General features: G+C 52.4%; 1 protein-coding gene across 2 annotated transcripts; it reads right to left on the bottom strand.

The window, feature by feature from the left end:
* Positions 1-1,558: 1,558 nt before the first annotated feature.
* On the bottom strand, positions 1,559-24,507 carry SLC43A3 (solute carrier family 43 member 3). Of its 2 annotated transcripts, none has more exons than XM_041723000.1 (13): positions 24,355-24,507; positions 23,446-23,812; positions 23,079-23,208; positions 16,094-16,140; positions 14,859-14,935; positions 14,546-14,638; positions 11,780-11,919; positions 10,398-10,495; positions 9,279-9,452; positions 8,943-9,062; positions 4,480-4,666; positions 3,742-3,865; positions 1,559-2,945 (listed from the first exon to the last, which is right to left on the bottom strand). In XM_041723000.1, exons 2-13 carry the CDS (start codon positions 23,627-23,629, stop codon positions 2,844-2,846), a joined length of 1,476 nt encoding a protein of 491 aa, XP_041578934.1. In that variant the 5' UTR covers positions 23,630-23,812; positions 24,355-24,507; the 3' UTR covers positions 1,559-2,843. The 2 variants fall into 2 exon arrangements, with proteins under 2 accessions (XP_041578934.1, XP_041578935.1); XM_041723001.1 differs by lacking the exon at positions 24,355-24,507 and adding an exon at positions 23,994-24,069.
* Positions 24,508-26,454: the final 1,947 nt, after the last annotated feature.

Raw genomic sequence — 26,454 nt, 5'->3', positions numbered from 1 at the left:
TTTGTTTTCATGGTTGAAGTGTGTATCTGTTTCATTCCTCTTTAATGATGAGCAATATTCCATTATATGCATATACCACATTTTATTTTTCCATTCACCGGTGATGGACACCAGGCATCCTTCCTGAATTTAATATAGTCCAGTAACGATAGCAGTGATCGTTGAGCACCTGCCACATGCTAGGCACTTGACCTAATTTCTAACCCTTACGACAGCGCAGGGAGGCAGAGCTGTTTCTCCCATCACACTGATAAACACACCAAGATGTAGAGGTGAAGTGGCTCATCCAAAGTCCCACTGGTGACAGAGCAGGAATCAAAAATGTGTTGGCCTAGCCCCCCCCCCCCACCCATCCGTGATCTTCCCACCACACCACAGCTTCTCCCTAAACCCATGTGCTCTGCTCTCTCCTTCCAGTTGGCTCTGAGGCCAGGAAAAGAAAGAATCCTCTCCTTCAGTGACGGTTCACTGAACAAGCCATAGCTGGCTTGGGCCACGCATTAGTCAACGAGCTGGGTGGCCACCGTGTGGGGCTCATTGCCCAGGTGATGAGAGGTCATCATGCAAGGAGACAGGTGCTGGTCACCAGGAAGGGTACAATCCAGTGCTGGGAACACAGGGCTGCCGGAAAGCCCAAGGAAAGATTTTTATTTTTTTTTAATTTTTATAAGATTTCATTTATTTATTCATGAGAGACAGAGAGAGAGAGAGAGAGAGAGAGAGAGAGAGAAGCAGAGGGAGAAGTAGGCTCCATGCAGGGAGCCCGATGTGGGACTCTATCCTGGGTCCCCTGAATCATGCCCTGGCCCAAAGGCAGACGCTCAGCTACTGAGTCACCCAGGTGTCCCAAGACAAGATCTTCAAAAGAGACGATATTTTGAGCAGGACCCCAGGGGACCAGGCAGATGGCCCTGGCAGAGACGAGGCAAGCCTACGCAGAGGAACTGGTGTGCTCACAGACCCAGAGACCAGGCACCTGGGTCACGGAGATGAGTCCTGTCCTCCTAAACGTGGCAGGGAAAGAACAGGGGGAGACAGTAGAATCACACAGAGAGAGCCTGCACACCGGGCTGGAGTCTGAGCTGTGTCCTGTGGGCAGCAGAAGCCATGGAAAGTTCTGAGCAAGATAACAAGGTAAAAGCCATCCAGTAGCACTGTGGTGTCTGTCTTCAGACCCAGGTTCCCAGGCCCCTGGAAATTATCCTTCTGCTGTTTACAGCAGAGTTGGCTTTAGACTCTTATGGATCTTTGTATCCCCAGCACCTAGGACACAGCCTGATACACGGCAGCCGTTCAAGAAACATTTGTTGAATGAATGACTGAATGAATGAATGAACCAAGCAATCCATCTGCCGGCCAGCCGTCCCCCTCCCTGGCCTCTCCTGGCTCAGTGGAACAATACAGCTAGTGTGTTCCAAACTCTCCCGTCTCACCCACCTACCCTGTCTCCCTCCCAGCCCATCACCTTCTCCACCCTTGCTACCCCTCTCCTTTCTGGTCATGAGTAAATAACGGAACAAATGCTCATGCATTCCCACCAGGTGCTAGGCAGCAGCAATTACTTTATTTTTTTATTTTTAGCAGCAATTACTTTAAATTCTCACAACCGCTCTCAGGGATAGAAATGATGAACTGCACTTTGCAGGTGAGGAAATTGTGATTCATGGGGGTTACAGGACCTGCCCAGCTGCTGAGAGGCAGACCTGAGACTCACAGGGGCCTTCTGATTCCGTGCAGGGCTCTCAGATGGGGGTTGCAGTGGGGGGGTGCAGGGAGTAAGAGGTGGCACAGGAATGGAGGGAGGGGGGTGGTCTCGAGCCCCTGGCCTGGGACCAGGTGAGCAGATACAGGTCTGAGGGCTCCTGCTCCCTCTCTGGGTCCAGCAGCCACACCCAGGGTGCTGCAGCCAGATTTCTCCGCTCCGCTCCCACATCCACTCCCAGGCTGGAGCACCCTCAGGGATGTACAAGCATGCACACACACACACACACACACACACACACTCAGATGCGTGTACAGGCACACACATACCTACGTGCACAGACACACTCAGGCGTGTGCACGTACACACTCAGGCACATGCACACACACACACTCAAAGCATGCACACACACGTTCAGGTGCATGTGCATGCACACACACACTTAGGCGCGTGCACAGGCACACACGTACTTGCACACACGCGCACATACACACTCAGGCGTGTGCACGCACACACTCAGGCATGCGCACAGGCACACTCATACACACAGCCCAAAGCCTAGAGAGCCACACCTTCAGCAGAAAGGCTTTATTTTTCTCTAAGATTAATCCCCCAGAGACACGTTTTCTATGATGCCCAAAGTAAAGAATAGAGGGAGCCACTTTGAATAGAGGGAGCCACCTCAAAATGCTGGGCATTATAGCCAAGGTCATGACAACCCCACTCTTCACCTGGAAGCTCACCTGGCACGAGGGGCTCGGCACACACAGGCATCACAGCCAAAGAGGTCCAAAGAAGTAGGTGACATACTTCCCCCCTCATCACATCACCTCCCCTGAACAAAGTGTCTACCAATGTCACGTGTTTCCTGCTCCGAAACTAAGACCCTCCATGGGCCTTTGCTCCGGGTCTATAGGACAGCAATCAGCATGGCACCTGAGCATCTTTTCTTGCTAACCCAAGTATCACCTAGCCCTAGCTGTTAACTAGTTCTTTTTTTTTTTTTAAAGAAAAGAAAAAGTAATGGCTAATTAATACAAGAAGCCCAGGCAGGCCAAGTGCTCCTAGATGTGGGGTCCTCACGGGTGGGGAAAGATGAGCAAAGACAGCGTCCTCTCGGCTGAAAAGCAGAGCTTCTGAGCTAGGCAGTTGCACCAGGGCTCCTTTCCCGCCGGCACTCCCAGTACACCATAAAGGGATGGACGAAGGTCAAGACGGTGGCAAGCACCAGCGTCACGTTCACCTGAGGGTGGGAGGGGGAAGGTGAGGTCCAGAACTCTGAACTGCAGCCTCCACCCACAAGGCAGCCAGAATTCCACCAGGAGTGGCCTCTACTTTCTCCTCAGACACTCAGAGTGCCCCGGGGGCAAGACCTCAGTTATTGTTCACTCTGCTCTGCAGAGCAGGGCAGGAGAGGAATACTGTGCCCATTTCCTAGATGAAGAAACAGAGGTCTTGAGAGCACTTACTGCAGGCAGGAAACATCTTTAAAGTCTTAGATTCTCCTTTGGAATTTGTGAGAATTTTACATCCTCCTCCAGAATATGTCCATTTGTTTCCACACACATAACAAATATTTTCTCCCCGGGGCGCCTGGGTGGCTCAGTGGTTGAGTGTCTGCCTTTGGCTCAGGGTGTGACCCTGGGGTCCTGGGATTGAGGACCTGCTTCTCCCTCTGCCTATGTCTCTATCTCTCTCTCTGTCTCTCGTGAATAAATAAAATCCTTAACAACAACAAAAATATATATATTTATATATAAATATTTTCTCCCTGAACCTCTAATGCTGTGGACTCTCTTGGAAGCCATGCCATGCTAGTCCTGCAGTTTCGAGTACCCTGGCCATTACGCAGGGTACTCTGCTTAAGACCCAGGATGAGAAATCAGACCAAGGATGTACCCAGATGCAGAAATAGTCCTGCAGGAACCATCTCAGCCAGATTTGGGGCGCCCCCTGCTGGGGCCCCACTGAGCCACCCCAATCCGGATGTCCTCTCTGGTCCAAGGCCAGGGCCACACCCCCAGCACCCAAGTACTCACGTAGAGCGGGTCATTCTGCAGGGGACCCTTGATGAAGGTGAAGATAGGGAACTGGAGCAGAGAGACAATAGCTGATAAGGCCATCACCAGCCCAAAGAGCTTCCCAAAGTGCTCCGAAGGGAAACTGGGGAGAGAGGCAAACCGGGTTCCAGTGAGCTCCCTCCAGGAGGGGCCCAGCCATGGTGGGCCTGTGTCAGCCCCTTGCTCCCAGGTCCCCCATCCTAGGCCTGGCTTCACCCTCCCACACAGCCCTTCCCCCTCCACCTTTGCTCGAGCCACAAAGCACAGAGAAGGCACTGTGCGGGGACCCCGACACAGGTGGGCCTGGAGAGGTCTCAAAGAAAAGACGGACGATGAGCCAATCTGTGCTATGCTGGACCATGAGGACACAGCAAACAGAAGCAAGAACAGAGTGCCAAGAAAGGAAGGAAAGAAGAAAAGAAGGAAGACTCTTTCTGGTCTCCCCGGGACAGCTGAACCAAAAGTGGGCCTTGGAGTCTGAATAGGAGTTCACCAGGGAGATAGGAGAGGCCGAGAGGAGGGCCCCTACGAAGGGGAATGTTCTATCCCTCCCGCCAGCCTCTGCCTCTACCTCACTGTCTACACCTGCTCCAGGACCCTGCCTCCCTCACTGGAGCACCGCAGGCCCATCCTCACCTCCTGACTTCTTTACCTCCCGTGCACGTCCCTTCGCGCCTGCGTGTCCCCGGTGGGGTCAGGCAGCCCAGGCCCACTTACGCCAGGGTGAGGAAGGCGGCATTGCCCCCATACAGGAAGGAGCGGCTGATCACTTGCAGGATGAACGTGACATACTGGAGGGGCAGCACAGGCACCGAGGCACAGAGGGCGAAGCCCAGGCATAGCAGGGACGTCAGGGCCAGAGAAGGCACCGCCGAGCGGAGGGCCACCGTCATGGCCGAGGACCCTGGTCCAAAGGGAGGAAGGGGCTGCGTGGAGGCGAGCACGGTGGAGGGCAGAGAGAAGGGGCTGAGCCACCGTCCACCAACCCTCCCAGCCGAATCCCAGCCTCCCACACGCTCATCTCCTATCCGTGCCAAACGGTGGATCATCCACCCCCTAAATGCCATTCAAATGCATCCACCGCTCTCCACCCTCCCCACTCAGCCAGCTGCAGGCCTCCACCAGTGCACGCCTGGGTTGTGACAATGTGTGACAATGGCCTCCTACCACCGGCCACATGCTCCGGCCCCTCCAGCCCACAGCCAGGTATGCTGCGGAGCGCTGGAGGGGGGGGGGGGGCAGGAGACCACAAACAGCCCCCCACCAGCCGCCACTCAGGCCAGGCTGCACCAACATCCATCTGCAGCCACACCAAAGAGGAAGGGAGGGAAGGACAGCCAGCCTTCACTATCGCCTGCAGCAATAACATTGTTACTAATAGTATCAATACTGGAAGCCAGACATCGTGCAGTAAACACATTTTTAAAATACTAGATACATGTACGTGTACATCGTGTGCGGCATATAGCATACCTACACACAGCGTCTGTATACAGCACTGTTAGGGACTACTATCTTCAGAGGAAAGAGACACAGATATAAAGCCAAGGAAATAAACTCGGATTTAAAATACCAGTACATTCAAAAAATAAAAATAAAATAAAATAAAATACCAGTACAGGGTAGCCCGGGCTTAGCATCGCCTTCAGCTGAGGGCGTGATCCTGGAGACCCGGGATCGAGTCCCATGTTGGGCTCCCGGCATGGAGCCTGCTTCTCACTCTGCCTGTGTCTCTGCCTCTCTCTCTCTCTCTCTTTCTCTGTGTGTGTGTGTGTGTGTGTGTATCTCATGAATAAATAAATTAAATATTTTAAAAATAAAATAAAGAAAAGAAAAGAAAAGAAAAGAAAAGAAAAGAAAACAAAAGAAAAGAAAAGAAAACAAAAGAAAAGAAAAATCAGTCCATCTTGGGCTCAGTTGCTTAGGTCTGCCTTCAGCGCAGGTCATGATCCCAGGTCTTGGGATGAAGCCCCACATCAGGCTCCCTGCTCCTTGGGGTCTGCTTCTCCCTCTCCCTATGCTACTCCCCTGGCTTGTGCTCTCTCTCTCAAATACATAAAAATCTTAATAAAATAAAATATCAGTAATCTTACCTATATCCAAGGCCTAAAAGCAGAGATGACCCAAGAGAATTAGACACCCTGGCATCCAGATTGCAGTCTTTTTTTTTTTTTTTAAGATTTTATTTATTTATTCATGAGAGACACAGAGACACAGGCAGAGGGAGAAGCAGGCTTCATGCAGGGAGCCTGATGCAGGACTCGATCCTGGGACCACGGGATCATGCCTTGAGCGAAAAGGCAGACGTTCAACCACTGAGCCACCCAGGCGTCCCAAGATTGCAGTCTTTAAATACCATTTCTGACTTAAAGGGACCCAGGATTACTTGGAGAAACAGCTGTTCCAGGGCAGGAAATATACCCCTTGAAACAGCCCCGAACATCTCACTGTGCTGGAAAATGAGACAAATAAGACATTCTCTAAACTTGATAGTGTTGTGTTAAAGCACGCCGATTCTCCATCAGTAAAGTTCCCAATAACCAAAGATGGATTGATTTGAGCACATAGAAGATTCAAGATGGAAATGGATTGGAACCCATCAAATATATATATATAATGAGACTTTAAAAGAGAAACAACATGAGGGGACACCGGGGTGGTTCAGTCTGTTAATCGTCTAACTCTTGGGTTTCTGTTCAGATCATGACGATCTTGGGGTCATGAGATCCAGGCCGAGGGACTCCACACTCAGCATGGAGTCTGCTTGAGATTCTCTCTCTCTCCCTCTCTCTCTCCACCCTCCCCTCCCCACACTCCCATGCTGCCTCCCTCTCTAAAATAAATAAATCTTAAAACAGCAAAAAGAATAACAATAAAGAGAAACGACATGAAAAAGTAAATCAATTAAATTAAGTAAAAGAGAAACGACAAGTCATCCCCCCTGGAGGTTGCTAAGGCACCAAGTCATTCTGAAACTGGCACATGGAAGAAAAAAACCAAGCACTTATTTCAGGGCATAAGGTAGTCAATGAGGGAAAGCTTTTCTTTCTAGAGGAACTCTAGCAATTAAAAGCAGAAGGAAAGACAGAAAGAGACAAATGTCCATTTTGCAACCCTAATGAAATAATGGATCCCAGCAGTGATCACCCAGAGCTACTAAAATCATTACCCGTGCAGCTGATGGGAAACTCTGTACCGAGTGGATCAGACTGACAGCGTCTGGACCCACTAATCAATCCTAACATCGTAAGCACAGGGACAGCTGGTGCCGGGGGCCCCGCCGCCCAGAGCCAGAGGACGCCCGCCGCTCCACCTCCGAGGCGCGCTCGCCAAAAAATACTCAACTGCCTCTCCTCAAGCCTCCAATCTGCCTGTTTACGGGAAATACCCAATCAGAAACATTTTTAAGTGACACCAAAGGATGTCAAACCCAATCTGGGAGAAATCTGACAGAACAAATGACCCAGTTTCTTCAACAAATAAACCACCAGAAAAACAAAAGGTAGGGGGGAGGCGAAGGGACGCAGAGATTGAAGATCTAGGAAGGCCCGCAGTCAAATCCACAGTGTAGACCCTGTGTGCATCCTCGTGGGAACAGACTCACCGTGAAAAGGAGTTTCTGAGACAACTGGGGAAATCTGAACGGCAGGTTAGATGGTATTAGGAAATTACTGGTTTTGAGGACACCTACGTGGCTTAGTGTTTGAGCTTCTGCCTTTGGCTCAGAGCGTGATCCTGGGGTGCTGGGATGGAGTCCCCCATCGGGCTCCCCACAGGGAGCCTGCTCCTCCTTCTGCCTGTGTCTCTGCCTCTCTCTGTGTGTCTCTCATGAATAAATAAATAAAATCTCTTTAAAAAAAGAAATTACTGGTTTTTGGGGTGATAATGATATGATGGTGATATTTAAATTAGAAGGGCCTTATTTGTGAGAGACACAGACTGAAGTATTTACAGATGAAATTGTCTGATGCCTGCAATCTGTCTTAAAATACCCCAGTAGGGGTAGGAGCAGCAGCGCTGGGGAAGGGGCGACCTCAGCGCCCCTCTGTTCAGCCAGGTAGGTCCGAGGGTCACGTCCACTCTCCGAGGCACAGGCACGGCTGCCTCTGCCCCTTCCCTCCTCTCCCCACTTCAGCACTGTCTCCTCTGCACCCCAGCCCAGCCCAAATTCCTGTCTGGGATTCCTCCGATTCCTCACTCTAGCTCGCTCCTCACCACCCTGACCCCACTATATCCTTGGGCCCTCCTCTTCATCTCCCCACTTCTTGCTCATCCTTCAGGCCTCCACTTTGAAGCCACTTCCTCCAGGAAGCCTTCCAGAACATCAAGGCCATCCTCACCCAAAAAAGGTGAAATGACCCTTTTTTGTGTCCCCATCACCCCCTGTGAGCTGACTTCACAGATGGTGATGCCTGATGACTTGCCCTTCTCTGTTCTCTAGACTGAGAAAGGTGTGAGAGCAAGGACCTAGCCGTCCAGTCCATGGTGGAGTCTGGAACTATGGCTGGCACGTAACTGACACTCAGTGACTAGTGGATGGATGGATGGATGGATGGATGGATGGATGGATGGATGGGTGGACAGATTGATGGACAGATGGATGGATGGACATGTGGACAGACGGGTGGACGGGTGGGTGGACAGTGGATGGACAGGTAGACGGGTGGGTGGATGAACGGATGGATGGATGGATGGGTGGATGAAAGGATGGGTGGGTGGATGGTGGATGGATGGATGGACAGGTGGACAGGGACAGGTGGGTGGACGGGTAGGTGGATGGTGGATGGACAGGTGAGTGGACGGGTGGGTGGGTGGGTGGATAGGTGGATCGATGAGTGGGTGGGTGGATGGGTGGAAGGATGAATGGGTGGACGGCTAGGTGGGTGGGTAGATGGGTGAATGGGTGGACAGGTGGATGGACGGGTGGGTGGACGGTGGACAGGTGAGTGGATGGATGGGTGGATAGATGGATGGATGGATGGGTAGATGGGTGGACAGATGGGTGACCGGGTGGGTGGACAGGTGGATGAACAGGTAGACAGGTGGGTGGATGGTTGGGTGGGTGGATGGGTGGATGGATGCACATAGAAAGGATCAAGAACAAAAGAGAAAGTGGCTCTGGCTGTGAATGAAGGTTCCTCCCCTCCTGGTCCCCCAACCCTCTGTGCCCCAGGCCTCACCTGTGCTTTTCGCTTCCTTCTGGTATTTCTGCTTGAGCCGGTCCATGAGCAGGCCATTCCAGGGCGCACAGAGCACCCCAAAGAACTGAGTGATGGCGAAGGCATTTGTGTAGGTGCTCACTGCAGAGGGCAAAGGGGGGCTAGGTGGTAAGAAATTTCCAGCACTGCCTTCCAGGGGAGGACTCTCCCAGCCCACCCTTGCCCTGCCTGTCTCTCCTCCCTGAACCTCTGCTCAGACCTTGCTCCAGACCACAAAGCCCTGCTGCGCTCAGAACCCCAGCCTCATGCTTCCGAGTGCCCAGCTGGGATGCAAAGGTAGGCTGCCCCACCACATACCTAGTGCTCTGTCACCCCCGGCCAGGTTGGTGAGCAGAGAGTTGAGGGTGCCGATGAAGAGGTAGTGCCACAACTGTATCACGGACAGCCACACCAGATGCCAGGCAAAGCGCTGTGAAAGCGCGTAGCTCCAGAAAGAGCGGGGCTCCTGCTGCTGCTCTGGTCCTGGGGTCTCTGATGGGGAGGAAGGATCTGGGCGTGAGTTCCAAGAAGTAGGGGAATGTAGAAGGCTCACAGGACCGTCCTCTATGGAGCGAGCTCACCTCCTCTTGCCTCCCAGACCGCATATGGTGTATTCTCAGAGCTGCCTGTACCCAGCTTGCCTCACCAGCCTGAAGGACCCAGGTCCTCCTGTCTGCTGACACCCCATCTGTCTTCCACAGCTTGGACTCAGTGACACTGCTTGTAGCAGCACTTTCTCAACCAGGACAGTGGAGAGAAGGACAAGGAGAAGAGAGTGTGGACGTTGGAGGTGAGGGGAGGGTTAGTGCAGCCTGCTCACTGTCTCAGCTACTCCATGCCCCGTCCCTTGCCGTCCACACCAGGATCCTGAGTCGGTTCTAGAAACTGCAGCCTAACTCCTTGCTCAGAGTCTAGGTGGGACGTGAATGACGTGTCCTGTTCCTCATCCAGGGCTGACCAGTTTGATCACATTCCCTGGGACACAGACCGGCTGTTATGTCTAGTCTGGGGCCCCCCTGAGGCATCCAGGTCCTTCTCTTCCCTGGAGCCCGGCAAGTGCATGTTTCCTTTGATTTTTGTGAGCTTCCCAAAACCCTGTTCTTGCTTGGACCTTGCCAGCAGTGGGTTTGTGACATGTGTAACCACAGACCCAGAACAGACAGAGGAGGGAAAGGAGGCAGGGCATGGGGAGCGGGTATGACAGGCCAAGGAGAGAAAAAGGAGGGATGGAGAGTGAAGATACAGAAGTCCCGACCCTCTGTGGACCCTCCAGAAAAGGGCGGGTAGGGGGTCGAGAAGACCCTGTGGGTCCTCCGATGGCCTTTGCCTGACTCTGCATCTCCAGGGCTGCTACGGTGGCAGAGAACCTGGACTCTAGGGGGGGTTCGGGGAGAAGTCAGACGCTGAAGGGCGGATGGGGAAGCTAGCGGGGCTCACCTTCCTTTGCTGGTGGCACCTCCTTGGACCCCATCTCCAGCTTCTCGGACTCGGCTATGCTGTTCTCTCTCGCCGTGGTGTCCTTCCCGGAGCACAGGCTATGGACACAGAAGCCCCCAGCCCAAGCCGAGCACTGTGAGCTGAGCCCGAGATGCAGGCCACAGGGGACAGCACAGGGGCTCCCAGAGTTCACCTGGAGACACCTTTCAACAGCCCTCATGCCCAGGCCACAGCCCAGACCAGTGAAATCAGAATGTCTGGGCACAGGAGCCAGGCTTCTATATATATATTTTTTAAGATTTATTTATTTTAGAGAGAGAATACGAGCAGGGGGAGGGGCAGAGGGAGAAGGAGACTCCTCGCTGAGCAGGGAGCCCGACACAGAGCTTCATCTCATGACCTGAGCCGAAATCAAGAGTCAGACGCCCAACCATCTGACACACCCAGGTGCCTCCCACCCCCCCGACCTAGCTTCCATATTCTTTAAAGCTCTCTAGTGATTCTCTTATGCAGCAAAGTTTGGGAACCACCAGAAGCGTGGGAAGAGTTGGCCAGGCCCAGGTTCGCATCCTAGCTCTGCCTCCCCCTAGCTATGGAGACATGGCTCAGACTGAGCCCTGCTGAGCCTCTTTTTCTCATTTGGAAAACAGAGACAAGGATATTCATCTGAGAGGATAATTGCGCAATGAAATCAGAGGGCACATGGCCAAACAGTAAGCGAGCAACACATCAATGCCTCCCCACCCCCCATGGTGCTGACTGCAAAACCAGTCACATTGCTTCACCTCCCCTGTTCTCCGACCTCTGCAATGGGATCCTGCAGCTCTGACCGGTCCTCCCACCCCTGCATCTGGGCTAGCTTGTGAGCTGTTTCCGCCAAGACAACGCAGCAGAACTGGGCCAATTCTGAGAAACTCTGTGCACATCTGCACCGTTTCTTAGAGCCCCGGTGCTAGCCTACTGGAGGACAAGAGCCCTGTGACCCAGATATCTTTGTCACCCTGAGTGACTGCCAGACACACCCCATGTGAGGGATGCCATCCTCACCAGCCAGCCCCTGCCGTAGCCAGCCCACACCAGCTCAGCAGATGACCAGAGGCAGGAGAGCCCTGGCCACACCCTCCAAATCCGTCTCTGATCAGCAGAACCAGCCAGCTACCCACAGACTCATGAAAAACAATAAATGGTTCATGTTTCTGACCACTGACTTTTGGAGTTGTTTGTTACGCAGCATCAGCTAGCCAATACACCCACAGCCTGGTCCTCCCGCCCTGTGATGGGTTTCCTCTGCTCTGCTAGCACCGCATATGTCCCACCCCTGGCTTCCCACCACAGGTCAGGTGGAGGGCTCTGGTTCACAGTCACCAGATCCCAGTCCTTACCCATAACTGTAGTTGGGGGGCAACGGATAGGGGATGTGGCCTCGGGGCATCAGGAGGAAAGTGCGCCCAACATGCCAGGCACTGCAGACCGAAATGAAGATGAAAGAAGCCCGGAGGCTGACACCCTGTTCATAAAGTAGCTGTGGGAGGAGGAGGGAAAAACAAAAACAAAAACAAAAACCTCAGCACAACAGCCCTGTTTGTGGCAACATGATTCCCAACATCCAAAAGGTAGAAGCAAACCAAAGGTCCATTTGCAGATAAATGGGGAAACAAACTGGGGCAACGGGATGCCATTCCTGAGAGAGGAGGGGGGTCCTGCACAGGTTGTGACAGGGATAAATTTGAGGACATCAGCCAGGCACAAAGGGATCAACACTGCACGCTTCCGCCGAGCAGTCCAAGTCATAGAAACAGAAAACAGAACCGTGCTTGCGGGGGGCTGGGGTGGGGGGACAGGAAGTCACTGTTTAATGGGCACTGAGTTTCTGTTTTGGAGGTTGTAAACACTCCTGGAGATGGATAGTGGTCATGGTTGCACAACAATGTGAAGGACCTTAATCCACTAAACTGTACCCTTAAAAGTAGTTCAGACGGTAAATTTTATGTTCTCTGTATTTTACCCAACAGAAAAGTCTGTGTAAGAAGCAGGGACTGGACAATAGCCAAACTGTGGAAGGAGCCTCGGTGTCCATCGAAAGATGAATGGATAAAGAAGATGTGGTTTATGTATACAATGGAATATTCCTCAGCCATTAGAGACGACAAATACCCACCATTTGCTTCAACGTGGATGGAACTGGAGGGTATTATGCTGAGTGAAATAAGTCAGTCAGAGAAGGACAAACAGTGTATGTTCTCATTCATTTGGGGAATATAATCATAGTGAAAGGGAATATAAAGGAAGGGAGAAGAAATGGGTAGGAAATATCAGGAAGGGAGACAGAACATAAAGACTCCTAACTCTGGGAAACGAACTAGGGGTGGTGGAAGGGGAGGAGGGCAGAGGGTGGGGGTGAATGGGTGACGGGCACTGAGGGAGACACTTGACGGGATGAGCACTGGGTGTTATTCTGTATGTTGGTAAATTGAACACCAATAAAAATTATTTAAAAAAAAAAAAAAAGAAACAGGGAATGGAAACCCCAGCCTGTAACAGGCTCCCGCCCTCCATCCTGAACGCTGATCAAGGATTCCTGACACACACGCTCACCCTCACCCCACAGCTCAGTCAGCAATGGGCAGGGGGGTGCGGGGGGGGAGCATCGTGTCACCCATCCCCCCAGCCTTATAGACTCTCCTCATGTGGCTTCTCCAAGACCTGCCAGCCCACTGCTTTTTCATCTTATTATTTTTTTAACAGCAGCCAAGGCCTTCTTCTCAAACAAAACTTCACACAGAAATTCAGCCTATGAAACACATCAGCAGGGAGCAACCCAGTCATCTTCCCTCTCATTCTCTTTGGGGACCAACATAATACCCCAGAGAACCCTTCAAGGTTCCTTGACACCCAGTTTGAAAACCATTGATCTAGCCTACCTCCTCCTTTTTACAGAGGATCAAAGTGAGGTCCAGAGACGTGCAACCAACTGCTCAAGGTCAGGGTCAGCAGCAGAAAGGTCGGAATAAACTAAGAACTAAGATCCTGCTCTGACACTGTCACTCTTTCCAACACTAAGGAGACAAGAGAGAAAGGGAGGCATATCCAGGGGAAGGAGAGGGAACCAGGAAAGGGGCTCTGGTATCAGTGGTAGAGAGGCTTAGTAAGCACCCCTGGGGCTCAGTCTCGGGATGGCCCTTTAAGCCAAGGTGTTTATGGGACTAAGCTAGCTAGTCTCAGGTCTGGTAGTGACTCCCAGAGATCCTCTTCTCCCCCCCATAGCTCATGGGCTGTGCCAGCCTCCTCTGACCTAACACAAAGCCTGGAGGGAAGTCCCAAGTTGGGCACCTTCGGGTGTCAAGGACCCACACTCTCTTCATTCCTTCCACAGTCATCCTTAGTGTCCTGTAGCTGGTGGCCTCATAATCACAGCATGGCTACCATGACTCCAACTCTCACATCTTCCCACCACAACATTCAAAAAGAAAAAAATGGGAAGGGGGACCAAGGAGAAAGGCTTTCTTTCTGCTCTTCTCACCTTCTATCAGGGAGGGGGAAATGTTCCCTGAACTCTTCTAGGATACACACCTTTCATCTCATTAACAAGGACTGGATAATATGACCACCTTTACCCATCACTAACAAAGGGGGCAGGGATTGCCCCAGTTGGCTTAGATCATTCAAGATTCATCCTCTGGGCTGAGTACCTCCAGATGGAATGATGAGCAATTCCACCTCCAGGTGGAATGGCTGTCAGGTGGCCACTAATAGCACTGGGACAGCTTCTCCCCCTCACCCCCCACATCAGCCTTGAGGAGAGCTGGAGAGGCCTCTGTGTCTGCTTCTGTTGCTCCCACTGGCCACCTCTCACCTTCCTGTCCAGACCAGAAGCTCACAGGCACAAACACTCCACCCCACAGGGCTCCCAGCCTCTGCCCAACACTGGCCTGAGGGCATCACAACCTCTCCCCAAAAATCCTACGTAGATGTAAAGAGCTTCATCACTACCAGGTGAGGCTCCAGAGCCAGACAGGCCTGGGCTCAAGTTCAAGTGTCATGTTTACAAGCTGCAGGAGGGCTAAAGGAAAGAAATGAGGCGAAGTTCACAAGACAAGTGTCTGCCACACAGAAGCGGGTGATAAATGCTGCTCGCTGGTGTTTCTTACCTTGATGACAAGGAAGACCGCCGAGGAGGAGTCAAACGCCCCGTTGTAGAGGGTGATGATGGTCGAGCGGTGTTTGCCAAAGAGGTTCCCAACCTGGAGAACACAGGAGTCACTCACTTCTTCCTGAGACGGTACTTCCTGTCCACGGGGCACGGGCCAGGCCCTCGTTGTACGCAGACCCACCTCATCCAAGGAGCTGCGGCCCTGGCTCGAGCCAGCCCCCCTGGAGGTAGTCGATGCAGAGCAGTGCTTCTCTCTCCCTCCACCCGCCCCTACCTCCGGCCTGGGGCCTGGGGTCAGGGTGGGCTCCTACCTGCAGATTAGTGATGAGAAACAGGATGCCTCCGACAGTGAGCATGGGCATGGCCAGGAAGAGCAGCAGGGCCGAGTCTGGGACAATCAGAGACAGAGGAGGGGTGGAGTCCTAGTGGAACCCAAACACAGAGCCCCACACTCTGGCTCCCACCTGCTCCCAAATTCCAACAATCCTGCGCTTCTATCTGGCCCCAGTTCTCGCCAGCCTTCTAGCATCCTTTGAGGACCTTAAGAGAGTAGTCAGGGCTACGCCAAATGTCCCTGCAGGGGGACCCTACAGAAGTCTCCTGAACCACCTTCCTCCCCCCCATAGGCACTCCTCGGTCCGCAGCAGGCCTGCATGTCCACAGGGAGAAGCAAGACTCAAAGTGAAGCCACTGCTGCCTCTCCTCACTAAACCACAAGCAGCCCCTCCGTTCATGCTTGACACTGTTTGGGAGGGAAGCCTGGCTTCGGCCCCAAGCGCAGTCTCTAATTCACTGCAGGACTTTGAGCTGGATTCTGAGTCTGTGACTCGGTCACCTCGTCTGTTAAATGGGAATAACAGTCCTTGCTCTTCCTATCTCATGGGGTGCTGTGAGATCCGAGCAAGAAACAGCCATGGATTGTGTTTCCCTGGTCCATTAAACTCAGAGCACCTCCTCTGTGCCAGGCACCATGCTTGGCCAGCGGAACCAAGACACCAGGAAAGAACGCTCCCCACTGTGGGTCTTGGCAAGGCATCTCTCTCCCGCCCGTCTTCTCTACACAATGGAAGGAGGAGAATGAACCGGGCTGAAATTCCCAGACTTTGAGAGATTTCCACGTTCATGAACCAGTAATATTTGAAACGAAAACTTTTGACTGCAATAGGACTGTCGACTTTTGCCCCACTAATTGAGGATACTTTCAAAAACAACCATCCTTCATACTATCATTCTGCTTTTAAAAAGAGAACACATAAAAAAAATTTTTTTAAAAAGAGAACACATTAACACATACAAAAGGAAGGATGTAAGCTTTCGAATAAATTCTCTCTGAAGCAACCCCTTCACTGTCATTTTTTGCATTTCTCAGTAACTACACTGGTTTCACCGACTAGCAACAACTCCCCCAAAGATTCTCTCAAGCTCAAAGCCTGGGGGATCTCTGAACAATGGTGGGGGTCAGGGTGTCCTGCCCATCACCTCTGCACCTGCCTCACTACCAGGTGCCCCTGCCTTGTGTCCCTCCCACCCACCTGACAGCACTCACCTGCAGAGGTGAAGGCTATGGTGAGTGTGGCGGTGGTGTACAGAAATCTGAAACATACAACGAGAGATGGAAAATGTTGTCAAAAGGGCAGAGCAGATAGAGCCAAGGCGCTCCCACTTGGGGTCCCAACAGCCAATTCCTTGGAGAAAGGGATTAGTGCCTGGTCTACAAAGCAAAGCTTTGAGTTCTAATTCCTCCTCGCTGTGTGGCCTCGGGTAAGGCACTGCCCTTCTCTGGGCCTCGGCAGCCTTTTCTAGAAAAGGAAATGATTGGACAGATGTAGAAATCCCAGGGTGCTATGATGTCAGGACTGCAATCCCAAGGTTATGGGGACCTCTTAACAGTTTGGGAATCTCACAAGGCATGGGGTAATAGAAGCAGTGCCCAAGTGTGATATTCTGATTTATAATAGGAAATATCTGTTTGCCCCTTGTCCCCAGTGCCTGACAGAAGGCTCCTGATATCCCTGTAAAGTCTTCAGTGATAAGAGCACTAAGAGCATCTTTGTTCTGATCAGGTGACTCTGGGCTCCTGGATGGCTCCTGATTAGGCCCATCACCAGAAAGACCTAGCCACAATTAGAAACTTGGAATTTCCAGCCCACCCACCCCCACTTTTGCAAAAGGGAAAGAGGCTGGAAATGGTTAATAACTGATCAAGCCTACCTGAGGACAGCTTCCAGGCTGGTGTATACAACCACATGCCAGGAGGATGATATACCCCAGACGCCACCAGGACAAAAGGTTTAGTCCTATGCACTGAACCTTCCCAGACTTCACTCTACATATCTCCTCATCTGGCTATTTATCTGTATCCTTTATCATATCTTTTAACAGACTGGTAAACACAAGCAAATGTTTCCTTGAGTTCTGTGAGTTGTTCTAGAAAATAATCCAATCCAAGGGAAAGGAGGTCATGGGAACTTCAGGTTTGTAGCCAAGCCAGACCAAAGTTGTGGGTAACCTGAGGACCTACCACCTGTGACTGGCATCTGAAGTGGGGGCCGTCTCATGGGACCCAGCCCTCAACCTGTAGGATCTAAGGCTCTCTCCTGGTAGAAGGCATCAGAACTGAGTTGCACTGTAGGACACCCAGCTGGTGTCACAGAACCGTGTGGGGTGGGGAGACTCCACGCACATGTGGTGAGTGGATATGTCAGAAGTAGAGTCTTCTGTTGAAAGTCAAGGAGAGGGCAGCCCAGGTGGCTCAGCGGTTTAGCGCCGCCTTCAACCCAGGGCCTGATCCTGGAGACCTGGGATCGAGTCCCATGTTGGGCTCCCTGCATGGAGCCTGCTTCTCCTTCTGCCTGTGTCTCTGTCTCTGTCTCTCTCTATCTCTCATGAATAAATAAATTAAAAACCTTTTTTTAAAAAAGGAATAAAAAAATTTTTAAAAGAAAGTCAAGGAGAACTGCAAGAGGAGATATGTAGGATTTCCCAATATTGTTGGGGTCAGTAAAGTGGGATTTGCTAGAATGGCTCAGGCTCAAAGAGGCATGTGCTTCGAGAAAAGAAAGGGGATGAAGAGCCCCTGGCTCCTGGGTGGCCATGTGGTGACCCATCGGGTGGGGCAGCAGGTGCATGGCCACCATCGACTAGAGGGAAAAGTCACCAGTTTGGAAATCAGAAATGGATCCACCTCCCGGGAAGCAGGTCCAGGGGATCCACAGAAGTGCAAACTAATAAGCAAATGCCAAAAGATACAAGCTCAAGGTCACCGCGATCCATAATAGCTAAAACAAAATTAAAAGAGAGCGCCAGGTCAGACATGCATGCTAGACCAAGGTCAGACCTGGGTTAGTCTGGGCTTTGGCCATTACCCTCGAAGTCACCCCCAAGGGGAAAATAGGCAGGAGCAACAGAGAGTGTCTCTAAGACTTCTGGTCCCCAAGGAGGTAGTCAGTGTGGGAGGAGGACGAAACTGAACCCGGGGCGGGCGGGGGTGGATGGTGAGGTGTTGCTACATTTTGGTTTTGTGAATGGATATCCTCAGCTTCCCAGAGAACCCTTCCTGCAACAAAGGGGGACAGTGGCCACATTGTGGGCTGTGTCTCGGGTTCTGAACGCTGCAGAGTGTCAAGCCCATCTGGGTTGATGCAGGACCTGGAGCTCACTATGCAACAGTCACACATGGCCGCGCGTGATCCACACACACAGGAGGTTACGCTTGGCCTGGACTGCAGCCACTGTAAGGTCCATGTCCCCCTCCAAAGGGAACATCCCAGATGGAGCAGCCTAGACGCTTTCCACGCCAGCCCTGTGCGCATGGCTTGACGGCGACCTGCGCCCAGGTCACAGAAGATGCTGTGGCGAAGGGGGGCCCTTACATGCAGGCACCCCATTAAAACCCACTGCCGCAAAAGGGAAAAAAACAGTTTGGGAAGGCTTACTGAATTTGCCGGCTCAGTTTCCCCTCCTGGGTCTTAGAGATGCTAATAATTATATTATGTTAATTAACAAAAGAATGGGGACAGGCAAGAGACTGGTCTCAGGAGGGTAGAAACTTTTCAACGGTTATTAAAGAACAAGGTGAATAAAGTAACTATTGATGGGAGCGGAAGAGAGAGGAAGCAGAGGAGAGTGGAGGGTTCACCCCCACTGGGTGGAAATCTCCAGATGGTTATAGAGATGTGGGATAAATGAAATGGACAGCTATCGGGTTTATTTAAAAAAAAAAAAAGTGTTAATAAATACAGCACTGCCGAAGGCTGGGTGGGCCAAGGGGACGCCTGCCCGCCCACAGCATTAAAGTGCTAGCAACCAAACCCAGTCTGTTTGTCCCCATTTCAAAAAAAAGAAAAAAGAAAAAGAAAATTAAAAGCCAGAAGACAGAGAGATCACAATGAGAAACCCAACCAGCAATGGCTGGGGCCAGCAGTTGGGCAGATTCATCAGCTTTGAGACTGCCAGGAGGCTGGGCTCCCTTGACACTCACTACCCCTCACCTTGGCCCAGAGCCTTCTGCACCAGAGTGGGCAAAACGGGCAGGGGGTGGCGAAGTTTCCAGGGCTCTTTGACCAGGGGACCAAACTCCCTGGAATAGCCCAGACGCTGGCTTCAGGAAGGATGAATCTTCCTGGTTTTTGGAAGCCGGAAGGTTGAGACAAGCTCCCCAGAAAGAAGTTGTCTCCTTCCCCTGATGTTTCACGAAACTAGACACCCCGTCTGGTCCAGAACACTTCCTCTACCTAACGGTAGAAACCCCTTGCTGCCCACTCCTGAAGAGGCTGCTGGTACGAGGGTCAGGGTGGGGGCGCCCAGGGGGCTCAGCCAGTTAGGCCTCTGCCTTCAGCTCAGATCATGATCTCAGGGTCCCAGGATCAAGCCCCATGTCCTCTGGCTCCCTGCTCAGCGGGGAGTCTGCTCGTCCCTCTCCCTCTGCCCATCCCCCTGCCCCTTGCTCTCTCTCTCTCTCTAATAAATAAAATCGTAAAAAAAAAAAAAAAAAAAAAAAAAAAGGAAGGTCAGGGTTACTGGAAGAAAGGGAAACGTTTATAGGAGAACTGGTACAATTGAAGAGGCTGTGGGAGGGGGCTGCCTCTTGGCTGCACAACTCTATATGGGGATGGACACCTCCCAGCTAGCACTGTGGGACAGGAGGTGGGTAAATCTGCCCTGCGTGTCAACTGGACTTGTGAAATGGGAGCCAGTGAGACCAGGGAGACCAGTGAGCCCAGGCAGAGTGGAAAAGAAGCCAGAATGCTGGTAAGGGACGAACTCTCGGCACAGTAACCCTCTGGGGAGCCCAAACTGGGCCTTATGGCAAAAGTCTGCAGTTACCTCCCAGCAACTGCAGGTAGCCTGGACAAGACCATTCCCATTTCCGGGGCATTTACTATCTTGCTATTGGACATTAATTGAATCCACACAGATAACTGAAGTACATAAAATGATCTTCAAACATGAAAGACTCACAATGTCTAGGATGATATCGGAGAAATGCTCTAACGGCGATGGCAATCCCCAGAAGAATTCCATGCTAAAAATAGCAATGGTTAGACAGGATCATGTTGCGGGGAGGGGTGGGGGTTGCAAGGAGGAGACACCATGAATGGGGAGGCTTTCGTCCCCTAGGACTGACTCTGGAATTCTACTGTCACTTGGACAGCGTCCCTATAAGGAATCCTCGATTGACCAATACAGAGCTCCTTGGCCATCCTCCAAGGCGAGTGGACACCACCACCCTGTTTGTATATGTGCTGCCGAAGCGAGCACACCACCACCCTGTTTGGAAGGCCACCACGCTGATCCAAAAAGTTAAAAACAGATCAGCTCAGTCGGCTGAATGGACTGAATGCTGCCGTCCTAGGAGAGCGGAAAGAAATCTACCATGGAAAAGGCCCCTACATTCGGGTTCTTACAGACCCCACGCAGTGGCCAATGGCCACAGTGGTCTGGCCATTGGATCACAAAGGAGGGCAATAGAAACCTGGCCATACGAGGCACAGCCTATGGAAATCACTGTGACATTTGAGGGGTCCACTCAAATGGGAGAACTAGTACATTCAAATAGGCTTTATGTGAAGTGGTTGCCTCTCTTTTATCTGACTGTATTATGGGGGATTAACCTTGTGTCTGAGTGAGGAATGTTTCCCCTCTTAGAACTGTGGTTAGGGGACTTTGTGCAGGGGTCACAGGACCACAGCAGCCACTAATAAGGGCTGGAAGCAGGGGTGATTCATAAGCAAGAAACTAACTATGTTTTGAACCATTATGTTAAGGTTCCTAAGTGCCTGGTGGGGCAGGATGCACCTTCCCTCTATCTGCCAAAATTGGGACAAGCAAGGAATGCAGCTATCTTGCCTGGTGGGAAAGACAGCTGCTAGCTCTGCTAGGGCTTGTCCCACCTGAAAGGGAGTGGATTGAAGGGGAACCTGCTGGACGTGTATTCCAGACCAGCACAGTGCCCGAACCTAAAGTCCCCTCCAAAGGTGGAAGAGTTACAGTATGGACGGAGAGAAAGAAAATTCGAGAATAAGTGAATGAATAAGCGCGTTCTATAATGAGGGAAATTCAGTATCACATGAGCACTTCAAAAGGCTCAGCAAAAGAGAAGATATTGTCTCTTTGCTCGATTATACCAGATGTCTGAAGGGTACAGGGATATATATCGCTGAGATCACTCCTGCTTTTGGAACCTGACAAGGTTGAACAGAAGCCTCTAAGCATAAATGGCCCTGGGAGACACTTTCAGATGGTATGTTGATGGACTGGATAGTTATTAATGACTCAATGTGTTTCTGTTAAGGCACCGGTACATTTGACCTTTAACTGCTTCTTCTAGGGAAGGAATCCATGTTCAAAGACCAGAGGCTGCGATGTGATATTGTGGTTTATACTAAAAAATACAGGACGCCTGGGTGGCCCAGTGGTTGGGCGTCTGCTTGGGCTCAGGTCCTGATCCCAGAGTCCAGGATTGAGTCCCACATCCGGCCCCCTGTAAGGAACCTGTTTCTCCCTCTGCCTATGTCTCTGCCTCTCTCTCTCTCTCTCTCTCTCTCTCTCTCTCTCTGTCTCTTGTAAATAATTTTTTTAAAAATCTTCATACTAAAAAATACATATTTGGTCTTTATCCTGGGTCCCTGATACAGGGCTCCTAAAACCCTTGTAAACTCCATGGTAAGAGCACTGGGTGCATTTTTTGTTCCAGTGGGGTGATTCTAGTAGGTTCCCAGGTGGCTCCCTGATGGGGATTGGTCACCAGAAAGACCAAGTCATAACTGGAAGTTTGGGACTTTTCCCACTCCTCTAGAGAGGGGAGAAGGGCTGGAAATGGTTAATAATTGATAGAGCCTACATGAAGAAGCCTCCATAAAATCCCCATAGGATGGGGCTCAGAGAGCTTCCAAATCTATATGCTTTCATCTCTATCCTTCATCATATCCTCTAATAAACCGGTAAACACAAGTGTTTCCCTGAGTTACGTGAGCTGTTCTACCAATAACCCAGTCCAAGAGGGACGAGCTCATGGGAACCTCTGATCTATAGCCAAGTCAGACAGAAGTTGTGGGTCACCTGGGGACCTACCAACTCGCAATCTGCATCTGAAGTGGGGGGCAGCCTTGTAGGACCCAGCCCTTAACCTGCAGGATCTGACTCACTCTCTCCAGGGAGATGGTGCCAGAATGGAGTTAAATTGTAAGACACCCAGCAGATGTCATGGAACTACTTGGTGCAGGGGAAACACCCACATATTGGGTAACCAGATGTGTCAGAAGTGAGGTGTTCTATGTGAAAGTTAAAGAGAAACCCAGTAAAGACCACGTTTTTCTTAACATACTAAGGCTGGAGAGGAGGAAGGAGACAAAAGAAGGGGTGAGAAGAAGAGGGGACAGGGAGTTCAAAGACCAAGAGAGACTGAAAATCATAAACACCCAATGGCTTCGAGAGCAGGAACTTGCTTTATCAGCCAGCCCTCCCTCTGAGGACTCATTTCCCATACATCTGCCAGGAGGCACCTGCTCTGGGTCCTATTAAGGCCTTGGCAGGTCTCTGCTTATTGCGGAAGCTGCCAGCTGCAGCGGTACCCTTTATGAATGAGATGAGTTCCTTGACCCTCGGTGAAGTCCCCACCATCTCTGCTCTAGTCAGGGGGTCGGGAAAGCCCACCATCAGGGATACCCAGGAGACCTTAGTCTGTCTCTGGGAAATGACATGGAGGGAGGGCATGACAATTAAGCCTGATGTAAGGCCTGGTAGGATCCCTGGTGTGAAAGCAGAGTGACAATTTTCACTTCCACTATTTCAACCCAAGCATCCAGCCAGCCCTCACGGGAAGTAGGCCTGGGCTCCAGCTCAGTTTGAATACGCATCCACATGGAACAGAGGAAAAGGAAAGGGGAGCAAGAGTGCAGAGAAGAGGGTGGATCTAGACAGAGTCCACATCTGGGCTGCTTCTGACAGCTGCCCCTCCCTCAATGCACCGCCACTGCCAGGGGAATTCCTCTTGCCTATCTCTACCCAGGTGGAGCCTTTGGAAGACTTACATGGCTAGGAGACGGGCCACGGTGGTCTTGAATCTGTCAAAGATGAAGCCAGCAGGGAACGTCATGAAGTTGTTCATGAAGGACCCCAGGGTGAAGATGAGTGAGAACCTCTCATCCTGGGCTTTGCAGTCTGGAGGAGAGAAAGGGAGAACTCAGGGAGTAGTAATGTGACAGCCCCCATTGACCCCTCAGGGGCTGGTACTTCCCTCCCCAGGCACCTCGGAGACCAAGGCTGGGGAGTCAGTGAGGAGAGGCTGACACTCCTTTCCTCCCACCGCAGGCAGAGAGGCTAGCAGCAGGGTGGAGCCCTCCCACCCCTTCCTACTGCCTGGGAACCAGACTCTGCTTCCCTAGAGAAGCCTCTTACCAGCCGGCCCCGTGACATTGCCCATCAGCGGGGCCTCTGGTTTGCATAGCTCCTCAAAGTAATGCTCTGTTTTGAAGACAAACACCAGTGATGCCCAGCCGAAGAGGATTCCGGAAAAGCCAAGGCATTCCAGTAGCCCTGTCAGCAGGGTGGCCACTCGAAGGGGCAGACCCTGGCCTGGCATGGCCCGAGGTGGAGCCGATCCCCAAATCTCACTGGGGGCCTCCCCGGCTGACCACAGGAGCTTCAAGCGCTGGCCTTTGGGCACTTGGAAAATTCCTCTGGCAAGCCCTTCTGTTCAAGGAGGCTCTGGCTCTGGCTTTTCTCCCGCCTGGGCAAAAAGCAGCCGTGGGCAGTTCTCTGGATCCTGTAAAATCAAAGCAGAGGCCGCTTGGTCCAAGGAGCTTGTGGGAAAGGTAAAGGTGGACAAAGAGTCCTGGGAGGTGCAGAAAGGGGCCAGCTGTTCCAACAGCTGCACAAAGCCTCCCCACCCCACAACGGGCAGCATGTGGGGGACACACAAACTGAGCCCAGTCCTAGAGACTGACCACAAAAATAGAAACAGCGCTGAATTGGGGGGGGGGGGGAGGCTGGTCCTCACGGTGTCAAAACAACCTGGCGAAGTTAGCTGTCTCGTTTTGTCCAGTTTACCCCACAAGGAATATAAAGGTCCAGAGAGGGTGTTGTCAACTTGCCCGAGGTCACATGGGCTGGGTAGTCACAGGCCAGTCTGCAGCCCAGAATATCCAAGTCCAACAGGGCCCTCCGTGACCTCCCGCGTGTCACCCGCTGCCGGAGGGGCCCCGCGCCCCCCGCGCCCCCCTGCGCCCCCGCCCCTGCGCCCCCTGCGCCCCCCAGCGCCCCCCTGCGCCCCCCGCGCCCCCCTGCGCCCCCGCCCCAGCGCCCTACCCGCAGGCCTCCTCGCCGCCGGCCTCCCGCGCGCCTCGGGGATTCGCGCCTCCGCGCCCCTCCCAGCCCCGCCCTCAGCCCCGCGCGTCCGGAAGGGCCCGACCCGGGGCGGCGTCGGGGGAGGTCCGCCCGCCTCCGCCCCCCCCGCCCCCCGCGCCCGCCGCCCGCCGCCCGCGCTTCCTCTCTCCCCGCCTCCCCGCCTGGCGCGCGCCCCGGGCCGGCGCTGGGATCGTCCCGTTATCTCCCCGCCACCCCAGCCGCGCCCGCTCTCCCGGCCCCTTCGCCTCTCCTCCTCCTCCCCCGTCCCCAACCAAACTCGCTTCAAAACCGTGGCTCGCAGGGGGAGACCCACGGAGAAGAGCCCGAAGGCCCAGCGCGCGCGGGGAGACGCGGCCACCTGCCCACGCCCGCGCGTCCTCCCGCAGGTGCCTCACCTCGCCCGCTTGGCAGGCCCCGGGGTGCACCTGTGCCCGCCAGCGCCAACCTCCGTCCTGATCTCAGGATCCCAGGGCTGCCAGCAAACCCCCAGCACAGAATCGGAGAGCCCCGGGCAGGACTCAACAGCTTTCCAGAACCGACCCCCCCACACACACACACACACACACACCCCGCCCTGGTGGGGTGCCCCTGCCTTTTCACCCACAAGGCTCCCTTTGATTACTCCCTGCCTCACCCCCAGCCCAGGTTCTGAAAGAACAGACTGTGTTGATTAAGTATTCATTCATTGCTCCATTTCTTATTAATCAAAGACATATATAATTGCTCATTGGAGCTTGTGATCAGCGTGAGAAAGGCAGCTGAACCAGCTGTGTTGTTATCATTCTAGCCCAGAGCAAGGGAGCTGACTGCTTCCTTGGCCTGTGAGGCCATTTCCCCCATTAAAAGCTGAGTTTGGGGGAGAGGTTCTTGCATATCCCATGCAGTCTGCAGCCCTCCACACCCAGCCTTCTGGATGCCCCCTGGAGCCAGGGACTCATGCTATTCCAAGCCCACACTTCTTTTTGATGAGAAAGAAATGAGGTTAGAACAGTGGATGGCCAGAACCGGAGAGAATTTTCCAGATCTCTAGCACAGCACCCAGGGTAAAGAAATTGTGGTCACGGGGATCCCTGGGTGGCGCAGCGGCTTAGCGCCTGCCTTTGGCCCAGGGCACGATCCTGGAGACCCGGGATCGAATCCCACATCGGGCCCCCGGTGAATGGAGCCTGCTTCTCCCTCTGCCTGTGTCTCTGCCTCTCTCTCTCTCTCTGTGACTATTATAAATAAATAAAAATTTAAAAAAAAGTAAAAAAAAGAAATTGTGGTCACTAAAGGGACTGAGTGCATGGGGTAGGGCACTCTGAGCTTGTACCCAGGTACAAGCACTTACACACTTACACAGCCCCGGGCAAGCTCTACCTGTAAGATGAGGACTGCAGTACTCTAATTACAATATTTGTCACAAAAGAAATATGAGGTGAGTTTATAAAGTCCTTGCAGGTACGGTAGATAGTCGCCAGACTGCGGGTGGTACTGGGTTCTCCCGTTTCCAGGTATGAAAACAGCTAGAGAAGCAGCTTTGAGTGGGAACTTCCAAGGAATTTGACCAAGGTCACCAAGGTCACTCTGCAAAGTCACAGTGTCTGCCCAACTCCCAAACCTGTGCTCTTTCCCCTCCTAGTCCTAACGTGGGGTCCTCGGACACGAAAGAAAACAAATCTTCTTGTCTCAAAAATTAATTGATGGAAACAACCATGAGAAAATACAGCAGCCCAGGACAAACAGGCCTTAAAATATGAGATTTTCCATCTTACTGGGAGACACTAAGATGCTGAAATTAATGCAAGCCCTTCTCCTGCTCTGGCTTACATTTTGGTCTCCTGAGGACCTGGGGGATCAGTGAGTGGGGAAGTAGCAAGGGAGGAACAGAAAAACAGTCAAAGCAAAGAGAGATTTTAGAATGTAAATCTGCAAGAGCAGGCCGAAAGGCCCAGCTCACGGGCTGTCTGTATATCCAGGACTGGAGCTCGGGACTCGGCACAGGTCACCAGAGCCTTTGTCCACCTTATCGTGTTGACATGACTCTCAGCATCCCCCTGGCCGCCCCCCTCCCCCAACTAC

Source organism: Vulpes lagopus, chromosome 11, assembly GCF_018345385.1.
Source record: "Vulpes lagopus strain Blue_001 chromosome 11, ASM1834538v1, whole genome shotgun sequence".
In the NCBI taxonomy this organism is placed as follows: Eukaryota; Metazoa; Chordata; class Mammalia; order Carnivora; family Canidae; genus Vulpes; species Vulpes lagopus.
This window is presented reverse-complemented; position numbering and strand designations above follow the sequence as displayed.

What these genes read in the sequence shown, in the direction of transcription:
- SLC43A3 (XM_041723000.1), bottom strand. Translation starts at nt 23,629, where the DNA reads ATGCCAGGCCAGGGTCTGCCCCTTCGAGTGGCCACCCTGCTGACAGGG. An exon ending in GAAGGAAGCGAAAAGCACAG is followed by an intron (nt 4,667 to 8,942) that starts GTGAGGCCTGGG and finishes CCTTTGGACCAG; the next exon opens with GGTCCTCGGCCATGACGGTG. An exon ending in TGCAGAATGACCCGCTCTAC is followed by an intron (nt 2,946 to 3,741) that starts GTGAGTACTTGG and finishes TCCCACCCTCAG; the next exon opens with GTGAACGTGACGCTGGTGCT.